The sequence below is a fragment of the Mycteria americana genome, chromosome 25 (genome assembly GCF_035582795.1).
Source record: "Mycteria americana isolate JAX WOST 10 ecotype Jacksonville Zoo and Gardens chromosome 25, USCA_MyAme_1.0, whole genome shotgun sequence".
Taxonomy (NCBI): Eukaryota; Metazoa; Chordata; class Aves; order Ciconiiformes; family Ciconiidae; genus Mycteria; species Mycteria americana.
Genome location: NC_134389.1, coordinates 2,393,488 through 2,411,069, shown reverse-complemented (window position 1 = coordinate 2,411,069; position 17,582 = coordinate 2,393,488). Strand labels below are relative to the sequence as shown.

Here is a 17,582-nt window from a genome sequence, read left to right as displayed (position 1 = left end):
CCCGATGTGCGCAGGGACCCCGGTGTGTGCAGGGACCTCGATGTGTGCAGGGACCCCGGTGCGTGCAGGGACCCCGATGTGCGCAAGGGACCCCGGTGTGTGCAGGGACCTCAATGTGCACAGGGACCCCCGTGCGTGCAGGGACCCCGATGTGCGCAGGGACCCCAGTGTGCGCAGGGACCTCGATGTGCGCAGGGACCTCGATGTGTGCAGGGACCCTGGTGCGTGCAGGGACCCCGATATGCACAGGGACCCCAGTGTGCGCAGGGACCCCAGTGTGCGCAGGGACCCCGATGTGTGCAGGGACCCCAGTGCATGCAGGGACCCCGATGTGCACAGGGACCCCAGTGTGCGCAGGGACCCCGATGTGTGCAGGGACCCCAGTGCATGCAGGGACCCCGATGTGTGCAGGGACCCCAGTGTGCGCAGGGACCCCGATGTGCGCAGGGACTCCGGTGCATGCAGGAAGGAGCAGATCGTGGGCACCCGGCCCCAGCCGGTGCTTCGCTGCTGGCACATGTGGCACCAGCCCTGCGGCAGCCGTGGACGCTGCATGGGGAGCTGGGAAACGGGGCGGGGGGGAAGCGGTGCCGCAGGAGATGTAACACCCGAGAGCCTCCTGCGCGGTGACAGCCCCTGCCCCGCACGGTGGTGTCCCCAGAGCCGCCCGCTGCCCCGCGGGTACCTTTGAGCCCCTGCCCCATCCCCAGGGCGAGGCCGTCTTTGGTCCATTGCACGATCCCGGAGTAATTGAGCACCACGCAGGAGAGGACGATCCTCTGGCCGGCCACCACCGTCCGGTCCTCCGGTTCCTCCACGAACCGCGTCTGTGCCACTGGGGACAGAGGATGGGGATCGGCCAGGGCCCGGGGTGCCCCGCACGCTGGTGGCTGTGCCGGCAGCGCTCGGTGCTCCGTCATGCCGGCGGCTCCAGCGCCACGGAGCTGCCTCCAGCACGGCCCTGCCGGGCCCCCCCAGAGCTGCCTGTGCGCCCGCAGGTTTCAGAGGGGGCTGCTGGGGGTGTGGGACCCCCCAAGCTGGGCTCCACCGCACCCCCGAGCCCCAGCCCAACGCAGCAGCCGGGATTGATCTCGGTGCCCCAGCACAGCGCCCGTCACGCGGCCAGGGGGTATTGACCAGGACGCGGCGGCGGGGACGCATGGGATGTGCCGGCGCGGGGGTGCCTGACACATGAGCGTGCTGCCGGCCCCGGGGCACGGCATGGGGAGCAGGACCCCGGGAGGGCAGCGGGGAGCGGGGCATCTCGCGGTTCCCCTCCTTAAAAGACTTTTTTCTAAAATAGTCAAACGATTTCCACCATGGCACAGCAGAGGGGAAGGCAGAAATCCCTTCTGGGGATGAGCGAGCTGCGGATAATGAAGCCGCTAAGTCCCCAGCTCGGCCTCCGCCTGCGTGGCACGGCACGGCACGGCTGTGCCGCTTGTGGGGTGCCCCATGCCCTTGCCATGGTCGTGCCGGGCACAGCCACAGCTCGGGTGCCCTGACCCGCCTGGGTTTGTCCCCAGCTTGTGCTGCGTCCCCGGAGAGCCGGAGGCTCCGGGCTCCCTCCTGCCTTTGATCCGGCAAACAAAGCCCCCGACAGCTCCCAAAATCCCCACGCCACGGCCCGGGCTGCTGCCTCCCTTCCCGGCAGCGCCCGCTCTCGTGCCGGCCCTGAGGATGCCGTGGTGCGGAGGTGCAGCCGGGCTGCCTGTCCCCACCAAGGGGGATGGGACGCGCTGGCACTTGGCACCCTCCTCGCCATGCCTGGCACGGGGGACCGATCCGCCACCGTCGCTCCGGCGCCTGCCCGCGGGTCCTGGCACGGGGTGGGGTACGGCAATCCGCAGGGTTTTGAGCTGGAGAGACCCCACGACCCGCGTGCGGCATCCCTGGGTGCCGGGCTGTGCCAAGAGGGTCACCGAAAGAGTCAGCATCAGGCATCCCCCAAACCCCAGGTTGGGGCACCCCAGGATCCCTGGGACCTGGTACCCTGGGATCGCTGGGACATGGCACCCAGGATCCCTGGGATGGGGCACCCCAGGATCCTCAGGACATGGCACCCAGGATCCCTGGGATGGGGCACCCCAGGATCCTCGGGACATGGTATCCCAGGATCCCCAGGATGGGGCACTCCAGGATTCCTGGAATGGGGTACCCCTCGATCAGGCACCCCAGGATCCCTGGGTTGGGGCACCCCAGGATCCCCAGGATGGGGTACCCAGGGATTCCCGGGATGGGGTACCCCAGGATCCTCAGGACATGGCACGCAGGATCCCGAGGATGGGGCACCCCAGGATTCCTAGGACGGGGTACCCAGGGATCCTTGGGATGGGGTACCCCTTGATCAGGCACCCCAGGATCCCCAGGATGGGGTACCCAGGGATCCTTGGGATGGGGCACCCCAGGATTGCCGGGACACGGCACCCAGGATCCCGAGGATGGGGCACCCCAGGATCCCCAGGGTGGGGTCCCTGGGTCCCTGGGATAGGACACCCCCACATCAGGCACCCCAGGGTCCCTGCAATGGGGCACCCCAGCACAACAGGGTGCAGCAAACCGGCCTCACGGCACCGCTGGCCGCGCACCAGGGCCCTGCAGCGGTGAGCTGGGGACAGTCACTGCTCCCGGCCACCCTGGGGTGACCCCGTGCCACCGCCCCGGACCCCCCCAGCCCCAGCCCATGCCTGCGCAGCCCCATGGCCCCCCGGGAGGGGAGACCGAGCAGGGATGCGGGCAGGGAGGGAGAAAAAGGGAAGGAGAGAGTGGGAGAGGCGGAAAAAAGATGGAGCAGGAATGGGGGGGGCCGAGGGGAGGGGGAAATAAAAAAGCAGAGCGGAGATCAAAGAGGAAGGTGCCTGGAGAGAGGTGGGCGTGAGGGAAGATCAGAGCCGGGGAAGGGGGAGCGAGACAGGTAGGAGGAGGCGCAGGCAGCGGCGGCCGCCTGCCAGACAGCACGGGGGGGACCCGCAGCCCCTCTGCCCGCCCGACGGGCAGCGCTGGCCTGGCCCCGGCTGGCACCGGGCCGGCACGGGGCCGGCACGGCACGGGGCTGGCATGGCACAGCGCGGGCGATGTTTTCGGCAGATGAAGGTGACAACGGCAGGCAAGCGAGGAGCTGCCCGCTCCGGATGCTCTGCCCTCCTCCAGCCGTGCCAGCATGGCTGGTGCAGGGGATGCCCAGCTCCGGCTCCGGCTCCGGCAAACTCCAACTCGGCTGCTAATCCCGGCAGCGGATAATCGGCTGCTGTGGGTATTTAGGCTGTGAGCTCCGCCGGCAGCAGCTCCCTCTTCCCCGGCAAGACGAGGGCCCCACCGCAGCGGGGATGCCCTGTGGTACCCACCTGGCGTGAAGGGGACGTGATCGCCACCGGTCCCCCACGTCCATCACCACGCGGTTGTCCCCAAGCACTGAAACACCCATCGACGGGACCCTCCTGCACCCCAGCGCCCGACGCAGCGGTTCCCCGGGGCAGGGACCAGCGGGTGCCAGTGCCACCCGCCTTCCCCACGCCAGCCGAGGTGGCAGGTCGCCAGCGGGCGCTGGCGGCGGTTGTCAGAGCTCGGGAGCCGTCACCACGCGATGCACGCCGGCTCGCGGCGGGCTTCTGCCTCCTTCCCTTTCCCTCCCGTCCTCGAAGGGGCTTTGCTGGGTGCTCCAAGGGACCGGGGTGGGGGGGTTTGAACGTCTCCCCCCATCAAGCAACCCCCGGCGCTGCCCGTCCTGCGGGGCAAAGGGCTGTTTAGTCTGGAGGAGGGCGATACGGGGCCAGCGGGCGCGGGGGAGGCCGCGTGCCGAGCGATTGCCACGGCACAGCGAGCGCTGAAAGTCTTTCCGTGTCGCGGGGCCTTGACATTACGCCGTGGAGACGGGCGGCTTCCCGAAGGCTGGAGGCTTAAAAGGCAAGGGGTGCCCCCCTCGTCACCGTGCCCCCCTCGCCACCGCGCCCCCCTCATCACCGTGCCCCCCTTGCCTCACCACTGTGCCCCCCTTGCTGCCGTGCCCACCTTGTCACCGTGCCCACCTCGCCTCGTCACTGTGCCCCTCTTATCTCGCCACCGTGCCCCCCTCGCCTCGCCACTGTGCCCCCCTTGCTGCCGTGCCCCCCTCACTGCCATGCCCCCCTGGCCTCGTCACCGTGCCCTCCTCACTGCCGTGCCCCCCTGGAATCGCCACCGTGCCCCCCTCGCTGCCGTGCCCCCCTGGCCTCGTCACCGTGCCCCCCTCGCTGCCGTGCCCCCCGGCCTCGCCACCATGCCCCCCTCGCTGCTGTACCCCCCTCACCTCGTCACCGTGCCCCCCTGGCCTCGCCGCCGTGCCCCCCTGGCCTCGCCACGCCGCCCGCCGTGAAGCATTGGCACCTCGGCACAGCTGATCCCAGCCACCCCTCACCCTGCGGCGGGCACGGGGGGGATCGTGGCACGGTGGCCCTGGGCTCTGAGCGTGCGTGCACACGTGTGCACGGGTAGACATGCAGGTGTGCATGGGAACATACCCGTGTGCGTGAGAACATGCATGTGTGCATAGGAACATGCAACCTGTGCATGGGAGTGCGTCCGTGTGCATGGGAATACACACGTGTGCATGGGAACACGTGCATGTGTGCATGGGAATGTGCATGGGAACACATGCATGTGTGCATGGGAATGTCCACGAGGGCATGGGAACACACACATGTGTGTCAGGAACATGCCTGGGTGCCCGGGAATGTGGCTGTGTGCATGGGAATACACACATGTGCATGGGAGCATGTGCATGTGTGCATGGGAATGTCCACGCGGGCACGGGAACACATGCATGTGTGCATGGGAATGTCCACGTGTGCATGGGAATACGCGTGTGTGCATGGGAATGTCCACACAGGCACGGGAACACACACGTGTGTCGGGAACATGCCTGGGTGCACGGGAATGTGGCTGCATGCATGGGAACACACACGTGTGCATGGGAATACACATGTGTGCATGGGAACACGTGCATGTGTGCATGGGAATGTCCACGTGTGCATGGGAACACATGCATGTGTGTCGGGAACATGCCTGGGTGCACGGGAATGTGGCTGTGTGCATGGGAACACACATGTGTGCATGGGAATACACATGTGTGCATGGGAATGTCCACGTGGGCACGGGAATACACGCATGTGTGTCGGGAACATGCCTGGGTGCACGGGAATGTGGCTGCATGCATGGGAACACACACGTGTGCATGGGAACACAGACGTGTGCATGGGAATACACGTGTGCATGGGAACACACACGTGTGCATGGGAATACACACATGTGCATGGGAACACAGACGTGTGCATGGGAACACAGACGTGTGCATGGGAACACAGACGTGCATGGGAATACACACGTGCATGGGAACACACACGTGTGCATGGGAATACACACATGTGCATGGGAACATAGACGTGTGCATGGGAATACAGACGTGTGCATGGGAACACAGACGTGTGCATGGGAACACAGACGTGCATGGGAATACAGACGTGTGCATGGGAACACAGACGTGTGCATGGGAACACAGACGTGCATGGGAATACAGACGTGTGCATGGGAACACAGACGTGTGCATGGGAACACAGACGTGCATGGGAATACAGACGTGTGCATGGGAACACAGACGTGTGCATGGGAATACACACGTGTGCATGGGAACACAGCCGTGTGCATGGGAACACAGCCGTGTGCATGGGAACACACGTGTGCGCGGGCAGAGGCGGGCGGGCGGGGTCCCTGCAGGGCTCGCCCGTGCTCCCGGCGGGCCCACGCGTGGCTCCTGCGTGGTGCCCGGCCGCGGGGCCCCGGGGGGGCCGGGGAGCCCCACTCCCGGCCCTGTCTCCCTCTATTTATCCAGTGAAGGGCTGATTAAGCCCTGGGGCTGGTGCTCCAATCTCCCTCTCTCTCCGCTCGCTATTAAACTCAGGGTTCAAAGAAAAGCTTTTTATTCGTGCTGACAGCTTTCAGATGGAGCTAAATCTCTCTCCGTGCTAGAGGTTTTTTTTTTTTTTTATTATTTTATCTCTCTCCCTCCTCCCCTTCCTCTTCTTGCTGCTTTTAAATTTAAGCCTTTCCCCCTTCCTCTTCCCAAGTTGTTCGCTTCTATTTATATTGAAAAAAAAAAAAATAGACAGGGAGGGGAAAAAAAAAAAAAAACCACCCTCCACTGGTTTTATTCTGCGGGAGAGAAAAGAGGATTTGGCTTCCTTGTGGCCCTGCCCGGCAGAGCGGAAAGGGAGAGACGGGAGAGGAGGGCAGGATGAGACCGCGGCTGGATGCTGCGGCTGGGGCATCGCTCCTGTCCCCGTCCCCGCCGCTGTCCCCCCTCCGCTGTCACCGCGCTGTCACAGCCCCGGTGCCAGCGCCCCGAGCCGCTCTTCACCCGGCGCGAGGCAACGGTACGGAAAACAAAAAGCGCAAGCGCTGCAGCCAGCCCTGGAATAACCCGACGGGAGCCAGCGATGGAGGGGACCCCGCGGACCCCTCGCCTGCGACCGGCTGCACGGGGAAACTGAGGCATGGAAGGGGGCTGAGCCCAGCCCCAGCCAGCAGCGCCGTGGCCCGCTGACGGATCCCACCGGGGACGCAGCCCCTGCAGGGTCCCATCCTGCCGGGTGCTGGCAGAGCGGGGACGTGCCTCGCCGGGGGGACGTGCCGGCGCTGAGACGTGATCGGCCCTGGCACGTCCCCGCGCTCCCCCTGCTCCGCCCGGCGTCGGGGGCTATTTTAGGCTCCAGCAATTTGGGTCTTTCAGCAAAACCCGGCCGCGTCTCAGGGCCGGGATGCGGGTGGGCTGGTGGGGGTGGCCGCGAGGCCGGCGACCCCCACCCTGCGTGTCCCTGGGGTCCCAGGGTGGCAGCGGGAACCCATCCTGACCCCAGGGACAGGGAGCGGGGCTGGGACAGGGCTCCGGCGACATTTCTCGGGGAGGGCGGTGTCCCGGGGCCCCATCCTCGTTTTGGCGATGCCCCCGACCATCTCCCGCAGCATCCCCAGGTCACGGCTAGCCCCGGCGGGACGGGGACCCGACCGGTGGCCACCCGACCCGGCAACGCGCTCGCCCGCAGCTCCCAGCCGGTAAATTGATATTTGCTAGAGAAGGTCCCTGTTGCCATCAACAATTTATGAGCCTCCTTCGCCGCGATTATCCCGGCACGACAGCGCTGGCCGGGAACAGGCCGAGCCGCGCGCTCTGAAAGCAGCTTGGCAGGAGAAGCCGCTTCCGCTCCTTGTTCGAAGTCACTCAATGCCCTCTTCTATTTTCTTCTCTTTCCTCTTGGCTTTTTAACGCTAACGTGGCTGGATGGTGGGTGGCGAAGCCGGAGCGGCTCCGGGGAGGACCCTGGGATGGTGATGCCGGGGGTACCGGCAGCCGGGGACCCATCCCGGTGCCGGCCGCACCATTTGGGGGTCAAAGCTCTGTCCCCCGCCCCGGCGCATCCTCGTCAAAAGGGCATCGACCCCATTTGACCAAAATCTCTCTCCTGTAATCCCGCTCTGATTGACATTAATTGAATATTACTGTCCTTTAATTCCTCATTAATTGAATCCTGCGGCCGCTGCTCCGTGATGTGTGGGGAGCTGGCAGCATCCCCGCCGTGCCAGCATCCTCGGTGGCCGGTTGTCCCCATCCCCATCCCCATCCCCATCCCCGCCGTGCCAGCATCCTCGGTGGCCGGTTGTCCCCATCCCCATCCCCATCCCCGTCCCCATCCCCATCCGCGCCGTGCCAGCATCCTCGGCGGCCGGTTGTCCCCATCCCCATCCCCATCCCCACCATGCCAGCATCCTCGGTGGCCAGTTGTCCCCGTCCCCATCCCCATCCGCGCCGTGCCAGCATCCTCGGCAGCCGGTTGTCCCCATCCCCGTCCCCATCCGCGCCGTGCCAGCATCCTCAGTGGCTGCTTGTCCCTGTCCCCATCCCCGCCATGCCAGCATCCTCGGTGGCCGGTTGTCCCCATCCCCATCCCCATCCCCACCATGCCGTGCCAGCATCCTCGGCGGCCGGTTGTCCCCATCCCCGTCCCCATCCACGCCGTGCCAGCATCCTCGGTGGCTGCTTGTCCCTGTCCCCATCCCCGCCGTGCCAGCATCCTCGGCGGCCGGTTGTCCCCATCCCCGTCCCCATCCCTGCCATGCCAGCATCCTTGGCGGCCGGTTGTCCCCATCCCCGTCCCCATCCCCGCTGTGCCAGCATCCTTGGCGGCCCGTTGTCCCCGTCCTCGTCCCCATCCCTGCCATGCCAGCATCCTCGGCGGCCGGTTGTCCCCATCCCCATCCCCGCTGTGCCAGCATCCTCGGTGGCCGGTTGTCCCCATCCCCGCCGTGCCAGCATCCTCGGCGGCCGGTTGTCCCCATCCCCGTCCCCATCCCCGCCGTGCCAGCATCCTCGGCGGCCGGTTGTCCCTGTCCCCGTCCCCATCCCGGCTGCCTCTGGACCCTGCGCCCTGGCTCTGCTCCCGGCGCTGGCGGGTCCTCCCCGTCCCGGCAGGAACGGAAAGTATTTCAACACCATCATATGACGCCAGCGCATCGTTGGCCAGCGCCCAGCGCCCGGGCTTGGGAGGCACCAGGACGGGGCCACATCCAGCCCGGCCCCCCCGCCGCCATCTCGGGGGGCATCGCTTCGCCCAGCCGAGCGTCCCCAGCTGCCGCTGCGTTTGACCCCGTTACTTCTGCACATGCGATGGCGGTGGCAAACCGGGGCTGTTTTAACCCAAAACTCCCCCCAGGAGGGGAAACCAGGCGTGGGGGGGGCACGGGAGCCCCCACAAACCACCCACAGACCTCCCCCCCCCCCAAGGCCGTGCCGTGCCTCAGTTTCTCCCGGGGCTGCACGTCCCTCCCCGTGGCTGGGGACACGCGGGCATCCCCAGCGTCCCCGGCAGGCTGGCAGGGTGCTGGCGGGGGCCGCTCTGTGCCTCCCCCCTCCGCTCCCTGCTCCCAAAGCCAGTGGTAGCGAAGCTCTCTAGGGAAAGGATGCTCCAGTTATTTTCATTTTTTAAAAGGCAAAATTATAAAAACAAATGAGGAGGAGATTGGTTCCCCTCCCCCGGCCCCACCGCCTCTCCTCCCCACCCGCTTTCGGCAGCGCCGGGTCCCCAATGCCTCCCCGCGCCCCGGCTGGGGTCACCTTGACCGTGCCACCCCGGCGCAGCATCCCCCGGCGCGCCGGGATGCGGGACGGGCACCCATGGGGACCGGGGCTCCCCATCCCCTCCACGCCACCGAAGCGCCCGTGGTGACCCCGGCTCTGCCGTCCCTCCGTGTCCCCAGCAAACCCACGTGCCACGTCCCCCCCGCCGCAGCACTGGCTTCTCCCGTAACCTCCCGATTTCTCATTTCCCGGCCCGGCTGCCATCGCTGGTGACACCAATCTCACAACAAATTTAGCAGCTCATTTCCCGACCGATCAAATATTCCACCTCGATTATTCCCCGGGCAGGGAGACGGGCACCGCCGTGCCGCGCCGGCACCTCCGCGTCGGACCCCGTCGATAGCCCGGCGGGGGGACGCCTGCGGCAGCGGGGACGGGCCCTGGTACCCCGGGTACCGCTCCCCGGGCAGCATCCTCAGGTTGTCACGGTCCCCAGGAGACGCTGGACGTCCTCACGGGGAAACTGAGGCACGGGGAAGGAAGAGCTCAAAGGGAGATGGGGGTCCAGCGGCCCGAGGATAACCCTGTCCCCTCCGCCGCCGCCGTGACCCCACGCTCCTCGTCCCAACCCATCCCCAAATTTTCCACCCTGCCTTTTCCGACCAGCCAGGGCACACGGCGGGGGAAGATGGGCCGAGGCCCCGGGTCGTCATTAGAGGCAGGATAAAAATATGCAACGCGGGGACCACGCAAAACAATTTTCAATTAAAATCTCGTTGGGAAGAGGCATAAATACCGGGGGAGATGACGTGGTGGAATTGGGTTCTATTTTTCCTTCCCGAGGAGCCTTAAATATTCCCCACCTAATAATAATAATATAAAAAAAAATGAACTCCCGACTTACGAAACAACATATAAATTCCCCTCGTAATTACATTACTTTCAGCGCTGCAAAGATGCCAATAAAATATAAACCAGCGCCGGGCAGAGAGAGGAAATATAGATGAAAATAAATGAATTGCTTCAGTGCGTTACGGCAAACGAGCCAGGCGGGGGGGGGGGGGGGGGGGGGGGGACGGACACACGGACCGTGGGGCGCGGTGCTCATCCCCAAGGCCACACACGGGGGTCCAGGGTCGGGTGCAGCCCCCCTGGACCCCGAAGAGGTACTGAGGGTTCGTCCCAAGGGGACGCTGGTTTGGGGGTGCCGGCAGGAAGCCCTGCACCCCCACATCCCGCTCCTGCCCGCGGCTCCTGTCCCCCCCCCCAGCGCGGGCAGAGCCTGGGGGGGCCGGGGGGGGGCTTTGTCTCCCTCCCACCTGCCCCACGCCGGGGAGGGACCCGTGGGCCACCCAAAGTTGGTGGAAAAACTCGGCCCCTTCCTCCCGCCGTTAACCCCGCTGAAAGGGGGCAGCCAGGCAGAAAGACAAAGGGCTCGGCCGGCCGAGCGGGGCGATGCGGGGGGCTCGGGGGGCTGCGGGCAGGGCTGGAGCGGGGCGATGCGGGGGGCTCGGGGGGCTGCGGGCAGGGCTGGAGCGGGGCCGGAGCGGGGCGATGCGGGGGGCTCGGGGGGCTGCGGGCAGGGCTGGAGCGGGGCCGGAGCGGGGCGATGCGGGGGGCTCGGGGGGCTGCGGGCAGGGGTTCCGCGATGCGGGGGGCTGCGTGCTTGCATGGGAGCGCGGGTGGGCGTGCGTGCGTGCGCACCAGCGTGCGTGTGGTATGTGTTTGCACGGGGGTCTTTGTGTGCACGCGTGTGTGCGGGTGCATGCACCGGCTGTGTGCTTGCACGGGCGTGTGCGTGTGTGTGTGCATATGTGTGTGCATGCACCGCTGTGTGCTTGCACGAGAGCGTGCATGTGTGTGTGTGTGTGCATATGTGTGTGTGCATGCACCGGCTGTGTGCTTGCACGGGCGTGTGCGTGTGTGTGTGCATATGTGTGTGCATGCACCGCTGTGTGCTTGCACGGGTGCGTGTGTGTGTGCATATGTGTGTGTGCATGCACCGGCTGTGTGCTTGCACGGGCGTGTGCGCGTGTGTGTGCATATGTGTGCATGCACCGCTGTGTGCTTGCACGGGTGCGTGTGTATGTGCATATGTGTGCATGTACCGGCTGTGTGCTTGCACGAGAGCATGTGCATGTGTGTGTGCATGTGTGTACATGCACCGGCTGTGTGCTTGCACGAGAGCGTGCATGTGTGTGTGTGTGTGCATGTGTGTGCATGCACCGGCTGTGTGCTTGCACGGGCATGTGTGTGTGTGTGTGCATATGTGTGCATGCACCACTGTGTGCTTGCACAGGCGTGTGTGTGTGCATATGTGTGCATGCACCGGCTGTGTGCTTGCACAGGTGTGTGCGTGTGTGTGCGTGCACCAGCCCTGTCCTTGCAAGGAAGTAGGTGTGCATGCACCGGCTGTGTGCTTGCACGGGCGTGTGTGTGTGTGCATATGTGTGCATGCACTGGCTGTGTGCTTGCATGGCCGTGTGCGTGTGTGTGTGTGTGTGTGTGCACGTGTGTGTGCACCAGCTGTGTCCGTGCAAGGGAGTAGGTGTGCATGCACTGGCTGTGTGCTTGCACGGGAGCGTGTGTGTGTGTGTGTGCATATGTGTGCATGCACCGGCTGTGTGCTTGCACGAGAGCGTGCACGTGTGCGTGCGCACCAGCCCTGTCCGTGCAAGGGAGTAAGTGTGCATACACCAGCCGTGTGCTTGCACGGGAGCGTGTGTGTGTGGGGGTGTGTGTGCACCAGCAGTGTGCTTGCACAGGCGTGTGCGTGTGTGTGCACAGGGGTCTTTGTGTGCACGTGTGTGTGTGGGTGCATGCACCAGCTGTGTGCTTGCATGAGCGTGTGCATGTGTGTGCACGCACTGGCTGTGTGCTTGCACGAGAGCACGGGGGGGGTGTGCACGTGTGTGCATGCACTGGCTGTGTGCTTGCACGGGAGCGTGCATGTGTGCGTGTGTGTGTGCACACCGGCCTGCATGCTCGCACAGGAACGTGTCGGGGGCTGCGCGTGCACCAGCCGCGTGCTTGCACGGGTCCGTGTGTGCGCGCACCCCAGCTGCGCGCTTGCGCGGGAGCGCGTGTGCACGTGCGTGTGCGTGCACGCACCCGCTGTGCGCTTGCACGGGAATATCTGCGTCTGTAAGAGCTGGGAGCGGGAGCGCAGGCCATGCGTGTGCGCACACGTGTGCGCCGCCATGTGCACGCCCCGGGCGAGGACGGACACCCCCGCGCCACCCCCAAACGAGCTCCGTCAGCCCCGTAGCACCCCCGGGTGGGGGGGTCCCTGCCGGGTCCCGGGGGGCCTTTGCACGCTCCCGGCTCCGAGCAGGGGTCGAGCTGCGCCTTTCGTGCTCCGCAGAAGGGGCGAGGGCGCAGAGCGGCGCTGCCTTCACACCCCAGCCTTCCTCCTCCTCCTCCTCCTCCTCCTCCTCCTCCTCCTCCCGGCGCTGCCCTTTGCACCGCTGCCAAACAAAGGCCTGGGCTGCAGATGTGCGGGACGCTGCAGATGTTGCTCCCGCTTGGGTTTGCTGGGGTCAGCCCACCCCTCTCCACCACCCCCCCCCCCAACCCCAGCACCCCCCCCCCCCCCCCCCCGGGCATCCCACCCTGCCCGGCGGTCCCGCACCCCCAGCATCCCACCCCATACCCCACCCCACGCAGCGTCCCCAGGGCCACCCAGCGTCTCCCCGTGGGGACCCGAGCCAGCGACAGAGCCCCACAGCGAGGCCGCAGACCCTGGCCCGAGCCCCCCCGAGGGGACCCAGGCGTGCGGGCACCCCCCCCCAGCCCCCCCAGCCAGAAGGAGTTGGCGGAGCCTCTCCCCTTGTTATTTCCTCTTCATTTCTGGGGCTGTCAGAATTATGGAGCAGCGCTGTTTATTGGCTTGAGTTTAATTAATTTGTGTAATATCCCTGTTAGGAACAATGTCTAATTAAGACTTTTGTTTGTGTGTGCGTTCGGGGGGGGGGGGGGAGCTCTTCTTTGGGAAAAGGGGAGTGGGGGAAATAAAAATCCCTAATCATTAATGAAGGGGGGGGGGGGGGGGAAATATTTAAACAGGGCTGGCATCCTTCCACCAAGCTGCTGGTAAGCGCTCTCGTTACAGATGTCTTAATGAGACATCTCTTAATAATGGGATTATCACTCACATTGAATCGGGACAAGCAGCTGTGAGAGCGCGAGGCTCCCATACGGGCCTCCGCGCCCCAACGTACGGAAAAGGATGAGTCAGAGGACGAGCCCCGGCTTCGTTCGCTGCCCCGGGAGCTCTCCTTAGGGACAGGGACCCCCCGTGTGCGATGGGACGTGCGCGCCCCGCGCCGTGCCTCAGTTTCCCCGTGGGCGGCTCGAGTCCCGACGGGTAAAGGCGGCACCGCGAGCGTGGGTAACGAGATGAGGTTAAATTCCACATCGCCGCCGGAGCTGGCAGCAGCTCGTTTCGATCCTCGGCAAATGGGGTTTAATAAAAAACCTAATCCGGGAGGAAATGGGTTTGAAGGCAAGGGGGGAAAAAAAAAAAAATAATAAAAAAAAAATAATCGATGGGGACGGGGTGCGGGTTGGCGTCCCCCTCCGGCCGGACCCCAAATGCGGTGGGGACCCCAGGTCGTCCCTCTGGCCTGGGTGCTCCCTTCCCTCTCCGCTCCCGAGGGGAGAACACGGGCAGGAATTTGGGAATTTGGGCTCCTTCCTCCCCAGCCGTGCCTGCCTGTGGAGTCATCGCCCCGGCACGGCAGCGGGGGGGGGACCCGGTGGGGTGGGAGCCCCCCCCCCCCCCCGAGAGCTGCCCACCCAACCCACAGGGCTCCCCACACCTCCCTGTGCTGGGGAACCCCAGCTGCCACGTTGCACCCTAAACCGGCCGCGTGCCCTCCCCCCGGGAGGATTTGGGGCTCTCGGGTCCCCCAGGGACCCATCACCCCACTGGGGATATTTGGGGGGGGGGGGGGGGGGGGGGCTCGGGGAACTTTGAACCCAGCAGTTCCCACACCAGCTTGGTCACCCCAAGCTGGGTGCCGGGGTCCCCGCGGCTCGGGGCGGGGGGGCGGGGGGTTATGAGCATCGTGTTTCTGACCGGGGGGGGACCCATCCCGCCGGGGTGACCCTAGATTTGGGGGGACGCAGCCCGCCCTCCCCTGCGGGGCTCTGCAAATCCTGCTCAGGAGAAGCTGGAGCTGGAGGGAGCAGCCCTGGCTCCTGCTCCCCGCTCCTGCGGTCAGAGCCCAGCAATGATCCCACAAGCCTGGAATTTGAGGAATTTCCTGCCAAGGCTCTCTGGAAGACGAGGGAGAGAAAGAAAACCCAGAGCTTAACCCTCAGCTCCCCACGCCCGCCCCACAGCGGGCAGGGGGCTGAGACCCCAGGCAAGGGACTGGTGGCGATGGGGGGCATTTTGGGGGGTGGGGAGCGTTTCGCTTTGGGGGTTGCTTCTCGCTGCTCCCCAGCTTTTCGGGCCGACGCCGCTGCGTGCAGAACCGGCCGGAGAGCCTGGGCCCTGCATGGGGGTCGCCCACGTCGATGGGGAAAGCAAAGCGCTTCGTGCCTCAGTTTCCCCACTGCCGTGCTCCTGCCTCCTCCTCGGCCCCAGGGAGCCCGCTCCAGCCTCCACCCAAACACAGCACCCTGCAGCACCCAGCCCATCACCCCGTGGCCCCCAGCCCATCACCCCGTGGCCTCCAGCCCATCACGGGCCCCCAAGACGCCTCCGGCAGCCCACCGGCCCGGCCAGGGGGGCTCAGCACCCCCAGCCCTCCCCGAGGACACACGATGGGGCTCTGCATGCCCCGAACCGAGGCTGGCAGCGGCGCAGGACGGGAAATCCCCTCTCGAATGTTTAAAGCTATTATTTTAAATCGACTCTGCTTGAAAGGCCGTTTTTTTTTTTTTTAAATAAAAAAACAAAAAGGGAAGGGAGGAAGCAAGAGAGGAGGCGGCTGGAGCCCCCCACCCCCCCTGCACAGGGTTATGAGGGTCCTGCTCTGCCTGGGGGAGCGATGGGAACCGGGCACCCACCCCAGCCCTGGGCACCCAGACCAGCCCCGCTTTGTCCTCGGCACCCTCCGAGCCCGGCAGCGGCACCGGGATATTCCCATCTCCGGTGCCACGGCGCTCCCGTGCCCGGCGGGGACTCGGTGCCCGTGAGGATGCTCGGAGACAACCCGGGGAGGGGGCAGCCGGGGTGCCCCCCAATCCCGCAGCTCCCGTGGGACGGGCCCACGGGCGTCCCCGGTGTCGGCGGCTAAGGGCGGCGTGTTTGCCCCGGGAGAGCCCAGCCGGGGGGGGGCCGCAGCCTTCGTCCCGCTCCTCTGCATCGCCCCGCCGCTCTGCCCGCTCCTCCCGGGGGCCGCCCGCCCGCACCCCCTCGCACGCCCCCGCGCGCTCCCTCGCGCGCCCCCGCACATGCGCGCTCCCTTGCACGCCCACGCGCTCCCTTGCACGCCCGCACGCTCCCTTGCACGCCCGCACGCTTTTCCCCGGCTCCTTTTCTTTGCCGTTCCTATGGCAACCCCTCCAAGGCGCACAACCGCTCTCCGATTGGAAATAAAAGTTGTTTTTCCTCCCCTCCTCCTTTACTCCACTCTTTCGCTTTTCCCCCCCCTCTTATTTTGATTTCCATTTGGATCATAATCCGCCCGTTGCCATGGCAGCGCTGGCAGCCCTTTATGTCCCAGCCCTCGCAGAAAAGGCCTCTCTCCCCCTTTTTCCCTTCCCCGCGCCTTCCCCAAGTGGGTTCGCTCTTTAAATCCCCGCTTCCCGCCGTCCCCTCGCGGCAGCGACCCCGGCATCGCCGGGATCCAGCCCGCCGCCGGGGCCCAGCGTCACCGCCTGCGCCACGTCCGATGCCACGCCGACGGGGCTTTTGCGGCGGGTGGGTGGAAGGGAGCTCCTCTTCCAGCTCCCAGCCCCGACGGACGCGTCCCGGCGAAGTCCAGGCCGGATCCTGGACCGGAGCTCCGTCCCCTTTCCAGCTACCCTTAACTCTGCCCCATCGCCCGGCCGCCCTCCTCGCCGAGCATCCTCCGGGCTGGCACCCGGCGCTGCCCGCTCGCCCGTCCGGAGGGCGACGCGGCGGCCGCGCCGCCGAGAGAAGTGACGTAGGTCACGCCGCCGGCGCGGGATGGTCCCTCCGTCCCCTCCGTCGTCCCCGCTCGCTCGCCGCCTCCCTCCCGCGCCGTGCCCGCTCCTGGCTGGGAGCAGGAGGTTATGAAAATGAGCTGTGCGCCCAGGAGACTGTAATTATCTGCTAAGTGTGAAAGCTAGAGTGATTAATTAAGAGATAATAAAAAGAAAAGGAGGCTAGAGAGGGAATAACGGATGCTTTGATGATAAAACCTGAGGTAAGGCAAGCAATTAGGGGAATCTTTATGGAGAGTTAGCTATAATCCCCGCGTTGCCCGCGCCGCGGGGGGCTGCGTGTCGGCCGGCCGGCCGGACCCACAGACGGCGGCAGAGGAGCAGCGAGGCCGGGCAGCCACGGTCCCGCGACCGGAGCCGGCTCCGGCATCCCCGGGGATGTGCTCAGCGGGCCGGGCGTGCGTCCCGGCGAGCCGGGCGGTGGGACCCCAGGTAGGATCTAGGCCAGGAGGAAAGCTGGCTCGGGATTAAACCAATCCCGAATTAAAGGATGGGAATGTAATTAATGCTGCTCGGCTCTGGTCGGTGGGAGAGAGGTGCCCAACGACCCTGGTTTCACCTCTGGACGGTTGGGTTGCCAGAGGTCACCGCGGACGGACAGACGGACGGCTCTGGGTCCCGCAGAAAACAGGCAGGGTGCTGCCGGCGCAGGCAGCGCTCCGGGCCGGCGGGGAAGGCTGCCGGGGGGGCTCCGCGGTTGGGCTGGCTGCCTCCCCGCCGGTGAACCGGGCCCCGGCGCGGCGGCGGGTGATTCAGCCCTGGCACGGGCTGCCCGGGCAAGTCCCGGCACGGGGCGGTGGCTGCCATGGCGGGGCCCATCCCGCCGGCCCCAAAGGCTGCCTCGGCCCCGGCAGCGGGGCAGAGCCCAGGGCCGGATCCAGACCCCGCCGCGGGGCTGCGATGCGTCCCTCGCTCGCTCCGCTCCCCTGCGGAAAGATGGAGGCATCCCCAGGGCGGGGAAGGGGCTTCGTCCCCTTCCCGCGCCCGCCCCGGAGAAGGGAAAAGCATCGGCAAAACCCCGCCGGCGCCCGCGAGCCCGCATCCCAGTCGCCAAAATGGTTTCCTGAAGGGCGGCTGCGGGTGCCATCCTGCTGCGGGGAGCCTGCGGTGACCCGCCGCGGCTCCGTCCCCTCCACCGAGGGGTTTTGGGGACGGGGGTCCGGAGGGGTGTCGGGTACGATGGCGGCGAGCCAGGCTCCTGCCCGGGGGGGACGTGGGGGACGGCTGGCCCGGGTTCGCACGGCATCAGGGGGTAGGGGGGCTCTGCTGCCGCGCTGCCGGACACGGCGAGGCCAAACCGGAGCCAGAGACGGATCAGCCCCTCCAGGAGAGCAGCCTC

General features: G+C 66.2%; 1 protein-coding gene across 1 annotated transcript in view; it reads right to left on the bottom strand.

Annotated features, from left to right (window-relative positions):
- Positions 1-17,582, bottom strand: part of KIRREL1 (kirre like nephrin family adhesion molecule 1) — a 28,154-nt gene that overhangs the window by 7,457 nt on the left and 3,115 nt on the right. The window contains exon 2 of the mRNA XM_075525233.1: positions 686-835. Coding sequence (XP_075381348.1) covers positions 686-835 — 150 coding nt within the window. The remainder of the gene's footprint in view (positions 1-685; positions 836-17,582) is intronic.